The 23,499-nt window shown below is 35.4% G+C and overlaps 1 protein-coding gene across 23 annotated transcripts in view; it reads left to right on the top strand.

Moving 5' to 3' along the window:
* Nucleotides 1-23,499, top strand: part of PCM1 (pericentriolar material 1) — a 38,196-nt gene that overhangs the window by 2,726 nt on the left and 11,971 nt on the right. For 6 of the 23 annotated variants that reach the window (XM_027897578.1, XM_027897576.1, XM_027897581.1 and 3 more), the window contains exons 1-25: nucleotides 62-169; nucleotides 1,019-1,151; nucleotides 1,728-1,973; nucleotides 3,110-3,382; nucleotides 3,925-4,095; nucleotides 4,271-4,387; nucleotides 5,654-5,842; nucleotides 7,784-7,961; nucleotides 10,234-10,343; nucleotides 10,771-10,987; nucleotides 12,217-12,415; nucleotides 12,699-12,878; nucleotides 13,597-13,754; nucleotides 13,968-14,179; nucleotides 14,767-14,918; nucleotides 14,999-15,128; nucleotides 15,793-15,927; nucleotides 16,385-16,575; nucleotides 17,121-17,318; nucleotides 18,228-18,450; nucleotides 18,575-18,720; nucleotides 19,671-19,858; nucleotides 20,987-21,170; nucleotides 21,806-22,164; nucleotides 22,715-22,873. In XM_027897578.1, coding sequence (XP_027753379.1) covers nucleotides 1,056-1,151; nucleotides 1,728-1,973; nucleotides 3,110-3,382; nucleotides 3,925-4,095; nucleotides 4,271-4,387; nucleotides 5,654-5,842; nucleotides 7,784-7,961; nucleotides 10,234-10,343; nucleotides 10,771-10,987; nucleotides 12,217-12,415; nucleotides 12,699-12,878; nucleotides 13,597-13,754; nucleotides 13,968-14,179; nucleotides 14,767-14,918; nucleotides 14,999-15,128; nucleotides 15,793-15,927; nucleotides 16,385-16,575; nucleotides 17,121-17,318; nucleotides 18,228-18,450; nucleotides 18,575-18,720; nucleotides 19,671-19,858; nucleotides 20,987-21,170; nucleotides 21,806-22,164; nucleotides 22,715-22,873 — 4,411 coding nt within the window. In that variant the 5' untranslated portion in view covers nucleotides 62-169; nucleotides 1,019-1,055. Of the gene's footprint in view, nucleotides 1-61; nucleotides 170-1,018; nucleotides 1,152-1,727; nucleotides 1,974-3,109; nucleotides 3,383-3,924; nucleotides 4,096-4,270; nucleotides 4,388-5,653; nucleotides 5,843-7,783; nucleotides 7,962-10,233; nucleotides 10,344-10,770; nucleotides 10,988-12,216; nucleotides 12,416-12,698; nucleotides 12,879-13,596; nucleotides 13,755-13,967; nucleotides 14,180-14,766; nucleotides 14,919-14,998; nucleotides 15,129-15,792; nucleotides 15,928-16,384; nucleotides 16,576-17,120; nucleotides 17,319-18,227; nucleotides 18,451-18,574; nucleotides 18,721-19,670; nucleotides 19,859-20,986; nucleotides 21,171-21,805; nucleotides 22,165-22,714; nucleotides 22,874-23,499 lie in introns of those variants that run through there. The other 17 variants (XM_027897579.1, XM_027897577.1, XM_027897574.1 and 14 more) reach the window with 12 other exon arrangements.

Raw genomic sequence — 23,499 nt, 5'->3', positions numbered from 1 at the left:
AATTAGTAGGTTGCAGTAAAATTTTGAGAAATAAGTTGTCCTTTTTGATTTTTTTTTTGAATTAAAAATAAAGCTTGGCTCATGCCCTAACACAGCAGTGAAAACTAGCTGGAAAAATTAAATCTCTGCAAAACTGTTTTTCTTCTGCATCTGTAACAGTACTTCGTAGGTAAAGTTTGTAGCTTTGTGCAGTGGAATTGTGCTAGCAGCACTAAGTGTATATAGTTGTGTATTCTTCACCTTTTTGAACGGGCTAATCTAATTTTATTACCATAAAGGAATACTTTTTTCCGATCTTTCAACTTTAATGACTTTTATTTCTAAGGTCAAAACTGGAAACGAAAATGAAAACTTTACATTTAGGTTGCTTCATACTGCACAAAATGACACTGTAAAGAGCAGCAAAGTTCTAGGAAATCCACATTATTTTGTTTGGGTTTGGTAGAAACCATACTGTGTCACAGCACTGACTGCTTAAAGAGCTTAATGTGTGGTAAAGAAAGTAAAAATCCTTTCATTGGTGTCTGTTTTGCTCATATTTTGTCGAGTGTGCCATTCAGTACTCTGTTGACAGCACATCAGTGTCAAAATGAACATGAAAGTTTGATGTACTAGGTCTCCAGAGTCACTCACTGTGTCAAACAGACATCACCCTGGACCTGAAACTGTAGGCTGTATGAATTACAAAGCAGTCTTTCTGAGCTCTCTACTTTTTGTTTTAAAGCGAGGACAATTGAGAGCCTCCCCAAAAAAAACTTTCTTTGGTAGAGCAGAGATTTAAAAAACAAAGGTAAAAAACCTCCAAACCCAGAACTATTTCTTGTTTATTTTTTAATGTCAGTTTCTGTGTTGTTCTCATTGATACATTTCTAGTAACACAGTTTAGTAAATGGGGAGTTTAGTTTCCTAAAACAGCCTTGTGTTTGCATGTTATAATTAATATGTAGTTGTCATCTCAGATTGTGAATCTGTAAAATACTGTATGTACACTGATTTTAATACAACCCATTTTTTTTAGATTGTTTCTTTTAGGTTGTTTTTATTGATCGCTTGTCATGGCAACAGGAGGTGGTCCCTTTGAAGAAGGCATGAATGATCAGGACTTGCCCAGCTGGAGCAATGAGAGCCTTGATGACCGGCTGAACAACACGGTATCATCATTCTTGTCTTGCTGTTGCCGTTTGATGCTGTACATTAGAATTGCCAAGTAGATTCTGTTACTGGCAATGCAAACCGCTAAGCCTTGTCAGTACAGCTCTGAGGGAAATATCTGCAAAAACTGAGGTAGATGTAAGCAAGCAGAGAGTGTAGTTCAGAGGTTGTGAAGTGTGTAGAGTATTTATGGCAAGTGTTTTGGGCAAATAAAGTAGCTAGACACGAAAGCGTTGTAAGTGTCATGAAAGTGACAACTGTAACTTAGAAAGTTCCAAGTTCCTGAAGTGGAAGTCCTCAGCAAAGAAGAAAAATATGACTTTTTCTTAGTTTGAAATTAATTTAATGCATTTTAGGATAAAATTAATTTCAGATTTCCTGACAAGCTATTTTTAATTATGCAGTGGAAAAAATTTTATTTGTAAAGTGGCTTTTTCTCTAGAAGATGTATTTTGATATTGGTTACTATTTTTACTTCTGAAGTGGAAGTAAATACCACTGAATGAAATAATTTACTTTTTGTCTGTGGGTATAGCAAATATGACTTTGTTTTTTTCTCTGTTCTTCCCCTTAAGGACTGGGGAAGTCAACAGAAGAAAGCAAATAGATCTTCAGAAAAAAACAAGAAAAAGCTTAGTGGGGAAGCTGAAACAAGGCTTACTAATGATATATCTCCAGAATCCTCACCTGGAATGGGACGACGGAAGACCAGAGCTCCTCATACTTTTCCTCATGCTCGGTACATGACCCAGATGTCTGTTCCAGAGCAGGCTGAACTAGAAAGGCTTAAACAAAGAATAAACTTCAGTGATCTGGATCAGGTTTGTGTGAATGCTATCTCTCACTCAAACTGTGGCTACAGAATTTATTCAGTTATCTCTTAATAATGTAACATTTGAGGAAAATCTTTTGTAAGAGATTAGGGTTAAATAAGCTCTTATAGGCACTATGAGAGACAAATCAAAATTCTGGTTTTGAACTTGAGAAAATTAGGGGAAGTTTGGGACCATGGCTTTCCTGTGCTTAAGAGTATGCTGTCTTCACTCTCTTACTCTCATCCATTAAAAAATTTCTGTGTCCTTAGATCAGTAGTTCTTACTCTTTATACTTGTCTGCCACTTGAAAATATCTGTTACCTTATTTTGAAAGTCTGTTCTTGAAAGTACCAGTTTGTGATCCTGAACATTGTTATCTTTGTGGATTAAACAGAGGAGTATCATTAAAAACTGCTCCTCAGTAAAGTGTAGAGAATTTTATGGCACAAGTTCTTGAGCCATAACTCTTTTTTTTGGGAATATGGCACGTTCATCCTTCCCTTGTCCAAAACAGTGAAAAGTATGAGGAATGAATTCTTTGTTAACGAGGCATAAATTTGTGCAAACAGTTTCAGAACAGAGGCTGGTTCACCTTTCCCACCAAAGTTTGTTGCTAACTTTGTTGGGTTGTGAAGATTCTTTCAAGTGTGATTCATTGTGTTGACTTAGAATATAAAAGCTGGGTATAACTTCCACTTCAGCTGTATGTTATGGCAGCATGTTGCTATTCTAAAAGTTCTCAAGGAAAGCTGAAGTTATGGGGTATCATATTCTGCAGGGGAACATGTTGATCTTTTTATTATTGTTATTTTCTCAAATGTACCTGGAGAAGTAGGATGCCTTTCACTATGGTAAAGGTGGAGGCTACAGCAAGTATGAGGAACTAAATTGTGAGGAATTGCAGAACCTTTTTGCTTCTCATCTGTTCTGGGAGGATGGGCTTGCTTTCTGAAAACTGTATGGCAAAATCACCAGCACTGTCTTTTGCTAACTTTTGGCTGGTTGGAGACTAATTAGGTAACTTTTAAAATCAGTCTAATAATACTGCAGAAATAGTAATTCAACTAGTGAAAATAACCAGTATTGAGAACATATTGGATAAAAATAATAAAGCAATTGTTCTTTCTTTTGTTTTTATATAGAGAAGCATTGGAAGTGACTCTCAAGGCAGGGCAACGGCTGCTAACAACAAACGTCAACTTAATGAAAGCAAAAAACCATTCAACTTCCTGTCAATGCAGATTAACACTAACAAAAGCAAAGATCCTGCCTCAGGTTCCCAGAAAAAGGAAAGTGGGGTATCAGCGCAGTGTAAAGAGCTGTTTGGAGCTGCTCTGAGCAAGGATTTCTTGCAAAATTGTCAAGTCTCTACTCAAGAAGATGAAAGGGGAGAACAGATGATGGATAGTAGCCAGGTATTTACATGGCCTGTAAAGTCTACAGAATATTGGTATCTATATCTATATATCTTAATTTTCAGTGCATCTTTCTAAATTCCGTAGAACTATAAATCTTTATTGGAAATACTTCCTACTGTTCTGAAAGGCAGCTTGAAGAAAATGTGAAACCAAACTTAATCCTCTATTCTTCTTTAGAAGTCCACTTATTATTAACAGTAGTGGTATTAATTTTCATCTTAGAGGTTGGCTCCCTTTAATAAGGTTCCAGAAAATACTCTCACAGTTCAATATTTTCCTGTGCGGATGAGCTCATTTCTGTTTTGGCTTGTGTTGACTAGAAGCCCTGTGCTTCAGCCTTGCAACTTCTCGCGTGCATAAATCTGTCCTTATAAAAAGCTGTTGACTTTTAACTGCTTTGGGGAGTGTGCTTGTAGGATTGAACGTACTAGTGTGTCCCCCCTTTAATTACTCCTTTGCTTTTGCTGTCACCGTGTCTTGTGCATGAATTACATTGAAGCTGTAGCTGAATGCTTTCAGTAACTTCAGTGTCTTTACAGATTGTGAGCAGACTAGTTCAAATTCGCGACTATATTGCTAAGGCCAGCTCCATGCGGGATGATCTTGTAGAGAAAAATGAAAGATCGGCCAATGTTGAGCGTTTATCACACCTTATAGATGACCTTAAAGAGCAGGAGAAATCCTATCTGAAATTTTTGCAAAAGATACTTGTAAGTTTGAGAACATAATATATCTGTTTCTGCATTGTAAGCTTTTTTTAGGAGTTGACCATTGATGTTCTGATGGTGGTACTGGGGGTGTAGGTTTTGGTGTGCAGTACCTTCCATAACTCATTTTTACTGCCCCCTTATATAGCTTTTGATTTATACCAATGAAATGTTTCAGGCTAGAGAAAATGAGGAGGATGATGTTCGGACTATAGATTCAGCTGTGGGATCTGGTTCTGTAGGTGAGAGCACATCGCTAAACATTGATGTGCAGTCTGAGGCTTCAGATACCACGGTAAGCTGCCTTTTAGTAATTAAGGTGCTGGAAATAAAGGCTTTATTTTGGTTTTGTCATGGTTATGATAGTGTCATAATCTGCAATTCAGTTAAAAAATGGTAAATCCCAAGCACTCTCTTCAGGAGGAGTTCATGCATGTATTGATTTTTATTTTTTTTTTAATATGGGAAAAGAAAGTAATGATTCTATCACAGCAAAATTATAAGGATTTTTTTTTTCTTTTTAATCAAGTAATGAAGGTTTTTTTAAAATCTTTATTCTTCAAAGTACAACACAGGGTTAAATGTGTACTTTGGCAGAGCATTCACTGGCTTGATGTAGGAAAAAATATTTTTCTATGCAATTTTTCATCCATAAGTTTATTTCTGTTACTAGGGAAAATTTTCTAGTTTTGAATCAGGAGAGGGTTAGAAATGAGTCATTAGTGGGCTGTTGTCCAAGTATCTTTCTAGTGATATGACAGAAGTATTGACCTAGAACAAAAGTTTCATTTTTTGGCAAGATGGGCACTTTTTAAAAAATATGTTGTGAATTTAGTGCTGATATAAAGAGTCAATCTTCCTTTCTATATATAAAAGTTTTTTTGTTTTTTGTTTTTTTTTTAACATAGTAAACATTTCTTGTGGTAGATACAAAAGCATTTTAATAACTTCAAGTTTTGCCTCTTCTGATGCTGCTATACTGAGGGAAAGTACTGGAGAGCAGGTGCTCTTCTTGGCCAGTTAGTACAGTGAATGTTCTGTGGATGAAGAGAATTTGCATGCTTGGAAGTAAAACAGTTAAAACATTAAGAAACTTTTGTAATTATTTTTGGCTTTATAAGAACTATTTCTATCCCTATAAAGAAATAAAATGATACACATGGAAGATGCACTTTTAACTTAAAAAAAAAAATTAAAAAAAATGGAAAATGCAGAAAAAGACCAGTACACTTTCTGAGAAGAAGCCACGTAAACTTGCATTTTTCTTCGTATTTGCAAAATGCAGTTTGGTTTTTGTTTGGCTATTCATTTTGCATCTAAATTCTCTTTACATGCAGCTTGAGTCTGTAGAGTGCATACTTCTGGTCATAGAACACTGATTGCTATATGGAGCCTTATGCAAATTCTAAGAATGACTAAAAATGTCTTCACCCTTTAGTAGATCTTATTTGATATTGATTTTCATTATTTGACAAGATAAAGCAGTAGGTTTGTAACTTAAAAATGCATGCTAAGTTGGAGCATATTTTCAAAATCTAACATACTAAACTATTTGATAAAGGAGGTATCTTTTAGTTTGAGCATTCGGCCCCGCATTGAGGACAAACTAGGGAATTCAGCTTCACAGGAGCAGGTTACAGACATTGATGTTACAACAAGCCCTAAAGGGAAAAGTGACAGAGCTGCTCTCAATGACAGGGAAATCTGGCCCTGTGGGATTAATAGCCAGGAACATGGATTGCTTTCAAAGGTATACTTCAAAATGTTATTTTAACCTCAAATAGGGATTATGCAGGCTAGTCTTCCCTTTCCCCGTCTCCCTTATAATTGCTTTAAAAGTATTTGTTACTTACAGCAAATGTTCCCTTTGGACTACTTATGTGTATCCAACTGTCTTTTCATTGAATGAATATTCTTTACCTAGAGTTTTTTTTCTCTAAATAGAGATGTTTGACAGCTTTTTCTTCCTAATTGTTAGCATTGACAGAAAATTGTTAACACTGACAGTTAGCATAGTTGTAACTCTGTACAGGAGGTGCTGTGATTTTATGTTGATGATCCTTCCACTTTTGTTGTTCCTTTTTTGGGGAAAACATACTATAAATGTGACTTTCAGACACTTGTCGTGGTTATGCCAATAGTCTGCTGATGCAAATTAGCTAATACCATGTAGCTAAAGTAAATTAAAGAGTAGTAACCTTAACTTGTTCCACAAATGTTTTTGGATAGCTGTTTATATAAATATTTGGTTGGAAAGGGGAAGAGTTCAGGAACATAGAGTCTAAAACTTGTTTTGTTACTTGTTACCAACTTTTCTATGGCTTTTCCTTTGCTCTTATTTAATTAAAAAAAGTCTTAAGTTTGATTATTTGTTTTGTCTAAAAGAAAAGGCTTAAAATTTTTACCAAGCTTACTAGTCCAAGTTTAGAACTAAGATTGAAAAATTTGTTACACGATTTTAGTGAACTTAAGCAAATCAGGTACCTCAGATAAAGCTTTTTTAGTAGGGGAGCGAGGCTGAGACACAAACCCTTTTTCCCTTGTTCCTTTGTGCTGATTTCATTGTGTGATCAATTTTGTCTCTATTTTGCTTTCTGTAGAAAAGATAAAGGTTTAACAGGAATGATCAGTGCCAGTTGCAGTGCATCTTTTAGTGATACTTGGAGAAGTTTAGAATTCTGGTTGTTCTGTTTTGTCTGATAGAAAGTTGAGCATTCCTTGATACTCAAAACTAGTAAATAAAATTCCTGCTTCTATTCTGACATTTGATGCAGAATATTTGAGCTGAATTTTCTGCTTCAGGAACTCAGCAGTATGTGGATAGAAGATTATGCTTTTAAGTTAGTAATGTTCTTCTTAGATATTTGTTAGCTGCTAACGAAAAGGAGGCAATTTTTTTCATTATTTCATCTGCACAGTGCAATAATCCAGCTTCAGACAGGATCAGGATCTTAACTGGTTGTCTCATTATTAAAATAGTTAATTAAAGTACTTAATTGGCTGGCAATCCTTGAGTAACAGTTTCAATGCAAATCTTCAGCTCTTAATTAGGATAGGATGAAGAAAATAACTTGTTCTAGTATATTTTAACTGCTCAGCATGCTTCCATTCTTTCAGATCTGTTTTTATGTGTTTGAAAACATAACACAGAGGGGATTCCGTGCAAGTTTTTGTTTTGCAATTTGCTTACATAAATCTGGTCTGTTCTAGCATTGATGCCATAAATACAGCATAGTAGGCAAAACACGTAGGTTAGAGAAGAGTAACTACCCAAACCGTTCTGCTGAAAATTTAGAGATTTTAGGGCAGTGAATCAATTGAGATCTTTTATGTAGTTCCATGATACAATGTCTTATCTTGCTTACCTTTACCAGTGTTATAGGTTAACACCCTCTTAGATGATTTAAAAGTCAGAGGGATGTCTTTGGGACATTAGGTCAGCTGACTGGATTTCTAAAGAAAACTTAAACCTCCAGGAGTGATAAGCGCATCTTGGTGATTTAGGCTTCTCCCTATTGGATGTCTAAATTTTTTTAAAGATAAAGGACTACTGGAAAGGTGATGCTGTTTAATTTTCACCTTTTTATACCACTTAGGCTGTTGGTTCCTATGCAGTTGTGCTTGTTTTGACGCTTCTATTACTCAGCAAATAAATTGTCAGAGTTACGGTAATGTTCCTCTCTATTTGCAGGCAAGAGATCCTCAACAGGAAGCTAAAGAAGAGTTGGAGAACTTGAAAAAGCAGCATGATTTACTGAAAAGGATGCTACAACAGCAGGAGCAATTGAAGGCTCTTCAAGGGAGGCAGGCAGCTCTTCTTGCTTTGCAGCATAAAGCAGAGCAAGCCATTGCTGTCCTGGATGATTCTGGTATGTGGAATTGTGGTGTCTTTAATATCATGTTATCACGACTAAATGATTAAAGCTGGAGTTGTGGAATAAACACTAAAAAAGTCTTTTTATAATGCACTTTTAAAAAATTTTACTGGGAGGCTTCTATTTCTGAAAAGAATTGACTATGTAACATTGTAAAACGATGTGTCACTTAAAAAGCACACAGCTGATTACTTTGGTTTACTGTAAAATCCTAAAAGTGTGGGGTTTTTCCTCTCAAGAATTACCTGCCACCAATACCAGTCAGATTAGAAGCCTGCCACTCGTCTCTATTGTTGTGCTAGGGCTTTGAAGAAAAGAATCAGAGTGGGGGAAAAAGCGTGTCTCTCCCTTTCTACATCCTTCTGTCTATAGGCAGTTAGTACTTTGAGGTTTAGTTTGCTTTTAATAGAATTTTGGGTGGTTTTTTTGCTGACTAGTTGCTTGACAGTTTAATAGCCATTAGTAGACTAATGGTTTAATTGATAAAAGAGAGAGTTGCTAAAGCAGTCACGTAAGTAGATGGGAAACTAGAACTCTGAAATTCTATGGCATGTAAATTGAGGACATGATTCTGATAAAAAAGCACCATCATTGTTATAACCTTTAGTTTAAAAGCATTCTACTAATTTGTTTTCATATATTCCTGGTTTTTCAAAGTTATCTTTGGGACAGAGATGACTTCTTGATACCTGCTTAGAGATTGTCAGCAGAGTTGTTTCCTTAAAGGCTCAGTCTTAAAAGGGAGACATCTATTCTTGTTTTGTGCACTGGAAACACATGAATTTTCATTTGTTGGAAGCTCATCCTGCCCCCCCAACCCCTCCCAAAATCCTCTTTTTCTTTTGAAAGGGGCTACAGTTACATGGGCTGTTTTAGGGAACTGACATTTTTGCACTGAGCAAGTTCAGATTCAGCCTGTGTTAGTGTTCCATGACACTTCCCTATAAGAGATCCCTTTGGGCTTGATTAGAGGGTATATGGGATAGCAGTTCTTGCTACAGTAATTTTTGTATTTAAAATACCTTCATTTGTACAAATAAGTCGTTGGTTTCTACACTTTTTTGTAAAAGTCTCCTGTTAATGTTCCTTGTTCTGATGAGCTCGTTCTTCCTGTTCTGCTGCTCTTGATTTGATAGATTATAGGAAATGGTGGAGAAACTTTAGAGAGCTGCCACAGGAGCAAGAGAAGCAAGTGCCTTTGAAAGGCGTTTCCTTGTTTCCTGAATGGTTTTTGAAAGTTACTGTTCTCCTGTCTGCAGTAGTAGACCTGTAATGGAATCTGCTTTCCTGCAATATACAAAGCTCCATCTTGAGGAGTGCCTAGATAAAGTGGGTAGAAAAAAGGATTGCTTGTGATAAATTAGAACAATTTTTTTTTGTTGTTAAGGGGTTTTTTTTGTTTGTTTGTTTCACATTTCTATTATATCAATCTTAATAACAGTTTCTTACTGCTTTTTGTGTCAACTGACTTAAAAATTCAGTATGTGCCAGAACTATAGGATAGGAAATGTTAAGATTCAAATTCAACTTAGTATTTAACTTTTTAAACTTAGTTTTTAAACGTTTTAACTTTGAAAACAGTTATGCATGTAATGAAGTCATGATCTGGAGGAAAAATAAATAATATTTGTGCTTTATTTTGCTTACGAACTGTTGGTTCATATTTGGGAAAAAGCAAGAGTTATTTGGGTCTATCAACTGCCACTTCAATATCTTAGTACTATTTGAATATGAACTTTCAGGCAGGGGAAAAAAACTTTCTTTTAAATGTATTCCTCTCATAAAGCTTTTTGAAGGACAAGCCCCAAGATTGTGTTTGCAGCTGTAAAGATTACAACTTATACCAGTGTGAAAGTTTGGTGTCCTATTAGTGTATAATTTTAAGGAAATGAAACTTCATGTACTTTTCTTAGTTTAGCTATACTAAATAATTTCTAAATTTTATTACGAACAAAATGTTTCTGTCAGCCCTAGACAACTTGGTTGCTTTCGTTTTGCTCTGACCTTTTTAGTAAAACATGGAACAACCTTAACAAGCCCTTTCATATGGTCCTTCAGAAAGCAGCTCTGAGTTGTTGTGTTAGTATTTCCATAATGGAAGTAATCTTTCAACAGTAAAGCTGCTGGGAAGGACACAGCATTAAAAATATGTGCTGTGTTTTTAGACTTCAGTATATTAATGTTAAACCACAGATTTTCATCCAATAGCCTTTATTTCATTGCTGTGGAAAAGTATTTACATTTCCCCCTCTTTCTGTATGCCCAGTTGTAACAGAGACTACAGGTAGTGTTTCAGGAGTAAGCCTTACATCAGAACTGAATGAAGAATTGAATGACTTAATTCAGCGCTTTCACAACCAACTTCATGATTCTCAGGTCAGTCCTTAGACTGCACTGTATCAGTTTTGCCATTATCAGTTTTTCTTAATCTTTTTAATAGTGCAGTTAAATGTGTATTGCTTGTTTCTCTGCATTTGCTAGTGAAATAGTCAGAGTTCCCCCAAACTTAAAAAATCAGCATCTTTGTATTCCTAAGGTTTATTAAATGACTGAGCTGTGCTTTGTCTTGCAGGTTTTTATGAAAGTCCAGAGAATTAGTTTCTACATTGCAATAAAATTATTAACTCAGTGTATAATTTATATATCATTGAAGTGTTTTCAGTATATTTCCCTTTACGATGTTCTTTGTTTTGGTGTTGGTTCTGGTGTTGAGTCCAGCAAGCCTGTAACAGGGCTTTTTGTTTCTTAGAATTTATTTACCTTTTTCATAGCACTCTGAATAAGATGAAGTTACTCTTTTTAGACACAATCTGTGCCAGATAACAGAAGGCAAGCAGAAAGTCTTTCACTTACCAGAGAGATTTCACAAAGCAGAAACTCTTCAGTGTCTGAACACCAGTCAGATGAGAAGGCACAGCTTTTTAACAAGATGCGAATGTTGCAGGGTAAAAAGCAAAAAATGGACAAACTATTAGGAGAACTTCACACGCTTCGTGACCAACATCTAAATAACTCCTCCTGTAAGTAAATATAGGCAGAATTGTATTTTTTCAAGAATACAGCTTTTTAATGTATTTTAACATTTAGTGTATTTTAACATGGTCTTTCAGCTTGCAATTGGTTAATGAAGTGTAGATGATAAAGCTGGGCTGGGGCAATATGAATGTAAATGTTTTTTAATGCTGTGTAAGTCACTGTCTTAATGAAGAACTCTACAAGTGATGATGAGTGTCTTCCCTACTGGCACTTTGGTTTATAACATCAAAGTTGACTAATGTGAGGATGTGATGATAGGGGTTTTTTTTCTTCAAGGCTTGTCTGTGACACGTCTGGCTTGTGGAGAGTACCATATGAACTTGAACTTTCTGTGTTTTTATCACAGTACATCCGCATTTATTTACTGATCATTTCATATGTTAGTACCTCTATGGCATTATGGGGTTTACTTGTCCACTGTCAAAAGGCTTCCTCCTGAAGTCACAAGGACTTCAATCATAGGCCATTCCAGAGGACCTTAACTGTCTGAATGGACAAGGGTTTTGGCCTGTTCTTTAGGTGGCTTTGTCCTCTCCTTAATGTCTGGATGTGGGCCTACTTGCTGCTCTCACTTTCTGTTGCTAGAAATGCATTTGTACTGGTGAGGTTTATCCTGTAGCTGGAAACTTCTGAGGGGTGATCACAATGTATTGTGGTTAACATTAAGAAGTGAGGAAGCCTGCACCTGGAGGAGGACATGCTGATTTAATAGTTACGCTGCTGTGCTCCCATTTTTCTGCATGTACTCAATGCACAGAATGTAAACGTACTTGTGTATGATTTTGTATAGCTGGGAGAAGCAAATATCACATTTATGTTCCACAGCATATGGACAAAAGAGCTTAGCAGAGGTGAAAAAATTTCTAGGGTTTTTCTTTTTATCAACTTTGAAGTGTTAAATTAAGTGGAATTGTTCTTTTTTTTTTAATGGTAAATCCTTAAAAGAATTCCTTGAGCAGATTCAAAGCATGAGAGCTTTCACTTATGACATTTGATAAAGCTAAAAGGGACTCACTGAAATCTTGTTTACAACCAGTACCTTATTACTCCCTGCCTGTTGAATCATTGCATGCCATGAAACTTAAGAAAAAAGCTTTAATTTTTCTAATAAAAGTTATTAACTGCTGTTTTGTATGTTGGTAATATTTTCTCTGGTTATTTTAAAATAATTCACTTAAGTAGATTCCTTATTGCAACTTGTTCTTTCCTGTAGTTTTTCCTGCTTCAGGTTCTCCTCAAAGGAGTATTGATCAAAGAAGTACAACTTCAGCTGCTTCTGGTCCTGCAGGCATAGTAACTGTTGTCAATGGAGAATCAAATAGCCTGCCAGCTGCTCCCTATCCTCCTGATTCCCTGGTTTCTCAAAATGAGAGTGAAGAGGATGACAATCTAAATCCAACAGAAAAGCTTCAGTAAAAGTTCTTTAATTTCTTTTCATAATGTGCATTAGTGATTTTCATATTTTTTCATATTTTCATATTTCCATATTTAATCTACTTAATTTAGTATTACATACTCTTTAGTAACTGGTCTAAGACAGTCAAATGAGTTCAGACCTTCGAACAGAAGGGCATTACAGCTAGGAAATTGGCAGCAAACTTTAAGAACTTTAAATTGTATATACACTTTTTAACTCTACATAGATTCAATTAATGTGACAAAGCAGATAAAATATTCTCTTTTTTTTCTCCTCAGGAAGCTAAATGAGGTTCGTAAGAGGCTGAATGAGTTACGTGAGTTAGTTCACTACTATGAGCAAACATCTGATATGATGACAGATGCTGTGAATGAAAACACTAAGGAGGAGGAAGAAACAGAAGAATCAGAAAGTGATTCTGAACATGAGGATCCACAGCCTGTTACAAATATTAGGTCATTGTAGTTTTTGTCATCCTAAATCCTTGTGGTTGAGTTGTTGCTTCGGGAAACCTGCAGTATGTTATTTCAGTCAACCAGAAGTAACTTAAATCCTTGCTTACGTTAAATTGCCAATTTTTTTTATTTGAAGTAGCTGTGTTACACAGATGTTTAATAATCATCTTGTCCTAGGTAGCTTATTTTTGTAGATCAGAGTTAATATTTAGAAAATCACTGTAAGAGGCTTCAGAAATCTATAATTCCTTTGGGTTTGAGCACTGAATTAGTTGTATGGAATTCCATTAGAAGGTTACAGTCCTAGACTAGGGAATTGTAGTAAAAACAAACTTCAATTTAGAGAAGTATTTACAGCTATGGTGTAACAGGGCAACTGTGTGCATCAAGGATCTTCACTGTGCTGTAAGGAATACTCATCTGGCAATGAATCATATAAAGCCTTTATAATACAGACATAGACCCAAAGGTCTCTTGTACTGTCATAGTTCTAGCAGAGAATAATTTATAGCTGCTTCTAATGGTTTTTAAAAAAATAATCTGTTAAAGAGATGAATATTGAAAAATTCCAAATGTCTGGACTGATTTTATATGGGGTTGTATTTTTTTATTTTAATGGTCATGACACATTCCTATAAAAGCTAGGTAGAAAAAGGCTGAAGTAAAATTGTATCCATATCAGTTCTTAAAAAGTTAACACGAGTAATTTATTTTACCCTAGAAACCCTCAAGGAATGAGTAGTTGGGGTGAAATAAATAGCAACTCAAATGTACAGTGTGGAACTAATAACAGAGATGGAAGACATCTTAATACAGACTGTGAAATAAACAACCGATCTGCTGCTAATATAAGGACTCTAAAGATGTCTTCTACTCTAGGTATGTTCTAAAATCATCTATTAATTTTACATCTTAGTCCACATGAAGCTGATGGCTGCATAGAGTTTATGAGAACCTTGTTTGATGAAGAAAATGTTCGAGAGTCTAATCATGAAGCTGGTATTTTTCTAACATTCAGTAGTTACAGTGGGCTTCAGAAGTTCAGTAATATGTCTTTGGTACTGTTTTGTTTCCTCCTCTCCCTGCTTCTAGACTGTCATAATAGGGAGAATGACAAAGACCTTGATCTACCCCAAGGTGAAGATGAAGTGGAAGAAGATAGAGTTAGTGAAGATTCTGTGTCTAGTCACAGAAGCAGCCTGGCTGATGCTGCTGGAGATGCTGAGTTTGAGCAGAAGATCAATAGGCTTATAGCTGCAAAACAGAAACTTCGACAGTTACAAAACCTTGCTGCTATGGTGCAGGTATTTTATAAACTTGTACACAAAAGTGTAGTGTTAATTATTTCATGTAATGTATAACTTCTAATAGGGAAAAATACTCTGTGTAATGTAACATTTAACATGCTGATTTTTAGGATGGGGCAAAGAGATACTGTTTAATTCCTCTGAACTTAAGCATTGTACTTCTGAAGTACAAATTTTTTTAAGTTGTTAATAGTAATATTTAATTTCATGACTGCAGTAATTAAGCAGTCTTGTTCGTCTTATCTCCTGCTTCTCTTTGCCTCCCCCTTTGTTTCTTGATATGCTTGTGTGTTTCTGTCCACTGAGTCACAAGCAAAAGGTTTATCCATCCAGAATGAGACCAATTATCTTGCATTTATAGTAGAAGTTTCACTAGTGTGAGCTTTATACCTTTAAATTGTCTCATTAACTTAGCATAAAGTCATGATGCCACGGTGATGATAACTTCTCAGTTCATGATTTGAACTAAAAGTAAAGCTTTTTAGGCTGTTTGGTTTTGAAAAAATCAGTTTGGCAAATTAAACTTGTTACATTTTATGTATCATCTTGAAAATAGTCCAACTGCCTTTCTGACATTATTTCAGGGTGATGATTCAGAAGCTCACGAAACAATTGCAAATGCATCTAATATTGATGACTTGTTGGGTGAGATGGAAGAGACAAAGCAACAACCAAACAATGTCCGACCTAGTACCAACAAGTTAAAGAAAGATGTACGACTAAATGAAAAAGCAAGGTAAACCTTTGTCAAAGGAGGTAGAGTCATGCTTTAGGCAACTTTTTGCCAAGTAACATGTGGGTGACTTACTTACACAGAGAGAAGTTTTATGAAGCTAAACTTCAGCAGCAGCAACGGGAGCTTAAGCAGTTACAAGAAGAAAGAAGAAAGCTGATTGAAATTCAAGAAAAAATCCAAGTGTTACAGAAAGCTTGTCCTGACCTTCAAGTAAGTAGAACGTATTTCTTTGCTTTCTTAAGGTGTTGAGCAATGAAACATAAAATATCTTACACATCATTTTTCTCTATAAAAATTCAAAGAAACCTTAAAATTGGTAATAATTGTATATACTGTAAACAGGTGGACTTTTAAACCGAGAAGAGTTCTGCTTATTCACTGTTCTTGCTCAGTGATTGCTGTATCAAGCTCTAAGTTTCACTGTGGTTTGTCCTCAAAAGCCTTGACATAGTCTTCAAAGATAGAGAACCTGCTTTATTTTTAGCCTGAAATTTGTCTGTCTATGCCTGCCAGTCACTGCTGCTTCACTTCTCTTAGTAGTCATTTGCTGTTATTTTGGAACAATATCAACACTTTCTTGCATTTAAATTTAACGGCACAGTACTGTACTGTTTTTCATGATCCTTGAAGATTAACTTCTTTCTCTGAAGCGAGCAGTAAATTATCAATACCTGTGCAACTAGAGTATTATATAATATTATGTAAATTATTTTGATTCCAAGCTAAGTTCTGAAATAAGTATTTAACTTTGATTCAAAAATCCCTCCCTTTTCCTGGAATACTTATTTTCTTACCTCAACTGTGTTTGATTTTAGCTACAGTTAAATTTTGGAAAGTTATTACCCTCTATTTTGCCATTTTGTTTCTCTTGTAGGTGTCAGCTGGCCTGAGTAAGTGCCCAGCAAATAGACAGACTTCACAAGCAACATTGACTCCGGCCATGAATGAGTTTAACGCAGCTGGCAAGCCTTTATTTGAGTGTGATCAGTCTGTAACAGTTGGCAATGAGGTATTTCATACTTGATATTCTGTGACTTAAAAAATGTTTAAAAAGGGAAAAAAGTTCAAGGTGACTTGGACATGTTTTTAAGTACTTGGTATGGGAAGTGGAGTAGTAGCCATTTTAACAAAGCTTGTGTAACTTCTTTGTTTTGTTTGTGGAAAGAGTGAAATACTGCCCTGAACTGGCAAGACATTTTTTCCCTAAATATAGCAGTTATTGCCAGCTATTAGTGTGTAAGCTGAATGAATTTTGAATTTTTACTGTGAATATTTGGTAGTGTATACCACAGACCAAGTTGTCCATAAAGAAAATGATGGAAGTATTTGAAACGTAGTTTATCTTCTGTGCGTCTTTCTTCTCGTTTTCCTCCAAAATTGTCTTAAATAATGATCTGAATATTACATACTCTTTCTGGAAATGATGGTACCATTATATTCTAATTCTTCCATTTTACTTAAAAAAGTTATGGTCTGAGATGAGAAGACATGAGATTTTAAGAGAAGAACTGCGACAGAGAAGAAAGCAACTTGAAGCTTTAATGGCTGAGGATCAGAGGAGGAGAGAGCTCGCAGAAACAATATCTACTGTTGCTGCATCTGTTAAAAGTGAAGGATCAGAAGCTCAGTGTACTCCACAGCAGAATAAGACAGAAAAGTAAGAGCATAAGTCATTCTGTGTTAAGAAGTGAGTGCTTCTGTTTAGTGACATGTCAATGTTGGAGCAATTTCCTTTGTTCATCTGAGCACTGAATATGATGATAAAGCAGAGAACAGTAAATTAATTTCTTGACTTCTGAAAGTGACTGTGAGTTGACAGCTTGCCAGTTTTGTGTTTTTTTCCGGCATGTTTAACCTCTCCTGTTCTATAAGTGGGGAAAAAGTTACCTAAGAAGAAAAAAATTAATGTAAAATGCCAAGTGATCAGAATAATTGTTCTTCATCTCTGCCCCATTTATAATAAAGTTGTATTTTTCCAAAACAGTAAGTAATTTCATTTAACTGTCCCAGTATTAGAAGAGTACAAGTTTCATTTTGCATTGGTGAGATAATGTTTTAATGCATTGTGGTGCAGCTTGATTAATTGCAGATAGACAGATGTGTAATTGTCAACAGGTTGTTTTAATAATGTGTCATAAACTTGAAAAAACCCCTCCTTTCCAAACATCCCTGTTCTTCCCTTGCCCCTGTGATGTTCAGTAGGACTATGGCTACTTGGGGAGGTTCTACCCAGTGTGCACTAGAGGAGGAGAATGGAGATGAAGATGGTTATGTCTCTGATGGAGTTGGTCAGGCAGAAGAAGAGGAAGAAGATGCATCAAGTTTGAATGACAGCTTCTCTGTTTATCCCAATAACAACATACCAGAAAATGCCTATTTTGTTAAAGAAAACAAGGATAGGTTAGTAGCACTACTTGTTGATCTTATGTTTGTCAGAGTATTTGGAAGGGGGTGGAAGAAGCATTAACTACAAGAAATCCTTACGCAGCAAAGGGAAACTTCTTTGTGTGCTAGGGAGGTGTGAGTAGTGGCATTTTCTTGTCTGAGTCTTTGTATCTGCAATGCATATAACTAATTTGGTTATTTCTTCTGTTTTCAGTCTTATTAAATGTCTGCCATTGTGCTCTCCAGTTGTGTGGCAGAGGCTCCTGATGTTCCTGTGTATTTTTAATCAGCTTAAAAGATAATCGTTCTGAAATTTTTGCTGTCATATCAATCAGTCTCTTTGAAAATAGTAGTTCAGAGAATTAAACTAACTCTGAAATTTTTCCTTGTAAATTGTTGGCTTTTGTAGCTTTGAAAACTATTTTTTAAGTCTTGTGAATATTTTTAACTCTTGCTTACCTGATTGACTTCCTTAATAAGTTCTGTGTCTAAATGAAATTGCCATGTTAGAAGTAATCTAAATATCTTCAGTTATTCTTTCTGGTTTTGATACCAAAATAATTTCATGGCTAGTGGCCTTCTAGTCAGGGGCTGGACCTGCTAATGTGCTGTGTTGGTGACTTCTATTTTTACCTGAATTCATATTATATAGCAGTAATGGACAATACTAAAAAAGATCCAAACACATTATTTAGCACTTTTTTTTAAACAGTGGTAGTCGATTGGGGCGATCTTATTTTCTATTTGTTTAGGATAATGTGGGATTGACAAAATGGCAGGGGTGATTAGCTGTCACACTTAAATGGCTTGTGCCAAGTGACTTGTTGATGTACAATCGAAACGTAATTTGAAGAGTGGAAGTATCATTAGAAGTTGTTTAAAAGGTTCGATTTTTTCCTCATTCTTCATTTTTGCCCAACCCAGGTGGAAAAATTGCCGTCCTCTTTCAGCAGATGGGAATTACCGTCCAGTGTCAAAGGCCAGGCAGCACCAAAACATAAGTATGCGGCGTCAGGAGAACCTTCGGTGGATATCCGAACTTTCTTATGTGGAAGAAAAAGAGCAATGGCAAGAGCAGATCAATCAGTTGAAGAAACAGCATGAATTTAGTGTCAGCATTTGTCAAACTTTGATGCAGGATCAGCAGGTGGATATGAAGAACAGTTGTTTTGCTGTTCTTACTTTACCTTTTTTTTTATTTCCTTAAATCTTTCCAGCAATAACTTCTGGTTTTGGTACTTTTGTCACTGTTATGTATTTTCTTTCCACAGACCCTCTCTTGCCTTCTACAGACATTGCTTACAGGCCCATACAGTATGATGCCAAATAACGTTGCATCTTCACAAGTTCATCTTATTATGCATCAGTTAAACCAATGTTACACTCAACTGACTTGGCAGCAGAATAATGTCCAAAGGTTTGTTTACTGTATTAGTGCTTAATTATGGAATTTGAAGTGTTTCAGTAAAAGGGAACATGGTTATGTGAATAAAAGATTACAGGTAATGGTTAAATATGAGACTTTTGAAATTCTAAGTTGATTTCAAGCTTTTGAAATTGTATGCAACATTTCTGGTTGTTTATTTTTTGACCCTTGCTTTAACACCTTGTGCAGGTTCTTTTTGAGTAATCTTCCTTCAAGAGAACCAAAAGTTGGCAGCTCTTCCAAAAATCTTTTATGATAGCTTTATTTGGCTTTTTTGATTTAGGCTTGCTTGCTTGAAACACTTTTGTGTCTGTAGTTTTTGCTGGACTACCTGGCAAGATTCTGGATTCTAATGGTTATTGAAAGACAGCAGAAAAGCTTTTTGTCCTTTCTTGATGGTGTCAGAATTTACGCTTCTTTCCATCTGGATATACTGTTTTTACTTTCTAAACAAATGATCTTTTTTGAAAGAAGTTTTAATAGTCATTTTAATCATTGCATGAAGGTTCAAGCTCTTTATCTCTGTATTTGTTAAGTAGTACAAAGTTACTGTACTCTCACACAGTTCTATAACGTAATTTTAACTTCAATTCTGCAAATATTTTGTATATTTGGTTGTTTCTATTCAAGTTTCCTTTGCAGTATGCTTATTTCTTATTAGAATCTAGTCAATTTTTTGTTGTTCTTGCAACAGTGTTTAACCTGTAAACATGACCACTCCCACAGAGCAGTTGGTTTTAATACTGTGCCTGTCTGTCACTTGGGATTAAAGACATTTTTTCTTGAAGTTTTTTTTAATTAGCTGAATGGAGCAGTTCTGTGTGTACATTACGTGGTGCAGGGGGAATAATATGAAACTCCAATTACTTTTCTGTGAATTGACAGCGTCTTCTTAGCATTCTTCTTTTTTTCTCAAGTTGTCGTTTTTTCTTGTTTTCAAGGCTGAAACAAATGTTAAATGATCTTATGCGCCAGCAAGAACAGTGTCAAGAGAAGCCATCAAGAAAGGAGAGAGGCAGTAGTGCACCACCACCTCCATCTCCTGTTTTCTGTCCATTCAACTTTCCTCCCCAACCTGTGAACCTCATCAATGTTCCAGGATTTACTAATTTTTCTTCCTTTGCTCCAGGTGGATATTACTATAGGTTTGAAAAGTAATATGATTTCAAAAACGTCCATTCCCTCGTTTAATTGAAATCTTAGTGTGAACTTGCTGAAGCTTGGTAACTTTTCCTTTATATTGAGATGATCTTAAGCAGAAATTTTACATTTATTCCTGAAGAATTGTATGTTTTTAATCCAAAATGAAAAGCAAGACTTTCTCAACATGCATTTGCTTATAGCTGAAAATACCAATTCCATAAAGTTAAGGTTTCAAATGATTGAAGCATTTACATACCTTCAGCAGTCATTTATTAGTGTTCTGACTAAGTGAACCCTCTACTTCCAAAGTGGCACCTGGTAATTATTTCTGTTTTTCTTAGAACTTCCAACACTCGTTTTTGTTCTCTATACCTGTAAATGGAGTGTGTTAACTGATTTTTGTTCCCATCAGAGCTACAAAGTAACTGTTGACTTGGATACAGTATTCCTAATCTTATTAACCAATCTACTTTTGCTGTTGAATTTGAAATTGAAAAAAAAGTAGGTGTTTTACTGTATAATCCAAAATTGCCAAAACTGTCTTATTGTATTTCAGTTTTTTCAAGAAGCCAGGAAATAGGCATAGACCTAGACTGTAGATTTCAGATTCTAAAGTCTGTTTTCTACTCTGAGAACATATATTAAACTTGCACGGAGGAATAGCTATGTTCAGTTTGCCACCTTCATAAGGATTTCAAGGTTAAAAATTACGTATTTTGAATTAGTGACTTCTTTGGCCTTGTAAATACTGGAACCATTGGACTTTTCTTGTAAATTTGACAGTATTTGAAGTATTGATGAAATCTTCAGGCAGACAGAACTCTGACTTTTTTTGGAACTGTTATTTTTATTTTCACTTGTAGGAGCTCTTTACTGGGGTTTCTTGAAGGACCTTCACCTCCACCAATTGGAATGTAGTATTCAGTAGTGTTCAAAACCCACATTTAAGATAAATTCTGATTTGTTACGGAACTTTCAGGATGAAAACAGTTCTTGCTTCTCCACTGTGTTTTTGCTTCATAATTTTATGTTGCCACGCAGTATGTCTCAAATTGGACTTTTATAACAAATAAATGAGGTGTAGGATCTTCTGACTCTCTTGTTTACTTTGTAGGTATTAACTATAATCCCGTGTTCCCTTCTGGTTTTGGAGATTTTGCACGCAATATTTCCCCACACAGCAGCGATCAGCAGGAGCAACAACATCCTCTAGATAATAATGCTTCTGGGAAAACTGAGTATATGGCTTTCCCCAAACCATTTGAAAGCAGTTCTTCTAATGGAGGAGAAAACCAAAGGTATTTAACGTCAAAGTGCAGATCTCCTTTAATCATTTTTCCTCCCTTTCTCGTCTCTCTTCTGGAGCTTGTGGGAATTCATCGTTTGTTTGGGAAATTTATCGTAATAGGATTATAGTACCAAGTTTAGTTTTGCAGCTTCCAGTTTAATTTCTGCTTTTCTGCATAATAATTAGTGTACCACTTCGTGAATGTTTTAAAATCAAATATTGTATTGGAGTGGTTTTGTGTTTTTTGTAAGTAGAGGAAGATTTTGTTTCCATGTTTTGTTTTTTTTTTTTTTTTAAATTGAGCACTTTGAATAGCTAGAGAGTATAATTTCAGTGAATGCCTATTCTTTTGTGCTACTGTTATTTTAAGAAATGTCTTGTCCTATAGTACCATTTGAGCACAGCAATAGCTGCATAAGTATATTTGGGTTGAAATAAGTGATAGTTGTGAATTTTTATCATTTTCCACTTCCAAGGGTTCTCCAGTTTTTTTTTTTTTTCAAAGTTCAGTTGGTGCCCAATTAACAAGGGCAGATAATTTGCATTATGGATAAACTATTTGCCTGGTAATACATGCTGTTTCTATCTGAGAGACTAGGTTATGATATATTGAGGTCTATCTGTCCTTCTTTTTCTTTCTGACAGAAGGAGTCATAGACAACCTGAAGAAGAAATGGAAAAAAGATCAACTTGGCTTAATGATAGCCAGGAAGTGAAAAAAGATGATCAGTTTCAGCTGAGAGCAGGTTTTGCAGTTTCAGTACAAAATGTTGCTTCTGGTCACAAAAATCAGTCTGATATGAGCCAGAGAAGAGAGTTTGATGAAGAGTCGTTGGAGAGTTTTAGTAGCATGCCTGATCCAGTAGACCCAACAACTGTGACAAAAACATTTAGATCTAGAAAAGCATCAGCACAAGCAAGTTTGGCATCAAAAGATAAAACACCCAAATCAAAGAATAAGAGGAAGAGTTCTTCTCAGCTAAAAGGCAGAATTAAAAATACTGGTAGGTTGTAAAGTATTCTTAAATACTGTGGTAAACTCAGCTTGGATTGTAATCATTACATTCCAGAGAATTTGCTCTCCATAAATGGTACCTATAATAATGAAAATAAGTTACTAAAACAGGAGTTCATTTTACATAATGTAACTACATGAGATTTTTTTGTATTTCAGTAAATAGAAAGCATACCTGATTAGGATATCATGATCATGAAAGGATTATCGATGCAGATACCTGAAGATTTGGAGTAACCAGGAACTGGTTACGTCTTTGTTGTCTTCATGTTCAAACTGAATGATTTGCTGAAAGATGCTTCAGTAAAATACTGAATGAGAACAGGAGGACAGTTCAAGAATGTATAGCAGTACTGTTGCAGTCACTGAGCATTCAGTATTACTGTATGGCTTCAGTGTAGAGAGGAAAGTTTTTGGCTAGGAAACATCATTGGTGTTTTGCATCTTTAAGAATGCCCATGAACAACTTTTTAAAAGTAACAAAATATTTATAAGCTTTTTTTTTTTATTATTTCTTCCTTTTCATTTTCTCCCGTTAGGTTATGAAAGTGCAAGCGCTTCTAGTGTGTGTGAACCCTGCAAGAGCACTAAAAGCAGGCAGTCTGATGAGGTGGTTCATGCAAAGGTGTTCAGCAAAAGGAATCGGGAACAGTTGGAAAAAATAATTAAATACAGTAGATCTACAGAAATGTCTTCAGGTACTCTTTTCTAAATGTCTAATTGTTTTGTGAACTCTGAGTAAAGGACTTCCATACTTAGTTGCTAGTGTGTTGTTTAAAAGCGGTATATTTTGACAAGGAAAACAGTACTGTATATTTAGATTTTCCATTTTAATTTCTAAGGATGCTGCAAACATGGAAGTGTGTAAAAAGTTGGATACTAATTGCTTTTGTGTGTTTTCTGTAGATTAAATACTTGATAAAAGTAATTTAGAAACAAACCTGTTACTGTAAGACAGATAAAAACATAGCCAATCTTGCCCAGTTGTTGATCATTTTATGGAAAGTAACTACACAACTGATAAAACTTCGTTGAGTGTTTAAACTACATCCTGTCTTCTGCATACATGTCTTCTTTCTATTCATGCTCAAATGAGCTCCATCAAATATAATTCAAATTCAGTCATGTAACATCACATAAACCCTTACATTTGTGCCATCTGCTTTTCTTATATCTAGATCATAAAAATACTTTCTTGTGTCTTTTTAGGTTCTGCCAGTACGTTTGTTTTGTTTGAAAGTCGTAGACATTTTAGTCATCATAGAACAATATCCAGCTTTGCCAGCATAGCTGTGTCCACACTAAGAGCTGTTTATTAGTATGT

The sequence above is a fragment of the Empidonax traillii genome, unplaced genomic scaffold, assembly GCF_003031625.1.
Source record: "Empidonax traillii isolate 1590-97213 ecotype Southwest subspecies unplaced genomic scaffold, ASM303162v1 scaffold550:size796879, whole genome shotgun sequence".
Lineage (NCBI taxonomy): Eukaryota > Metazoa > Chordata > Aves > Passeriformes > Tyrannidae > Empidonax > Empidonax traillii.
Note: the sequence above shows the minus strand (reverse complement) of the source record. Positions and strands in the feature narration are given on the sequence as shown.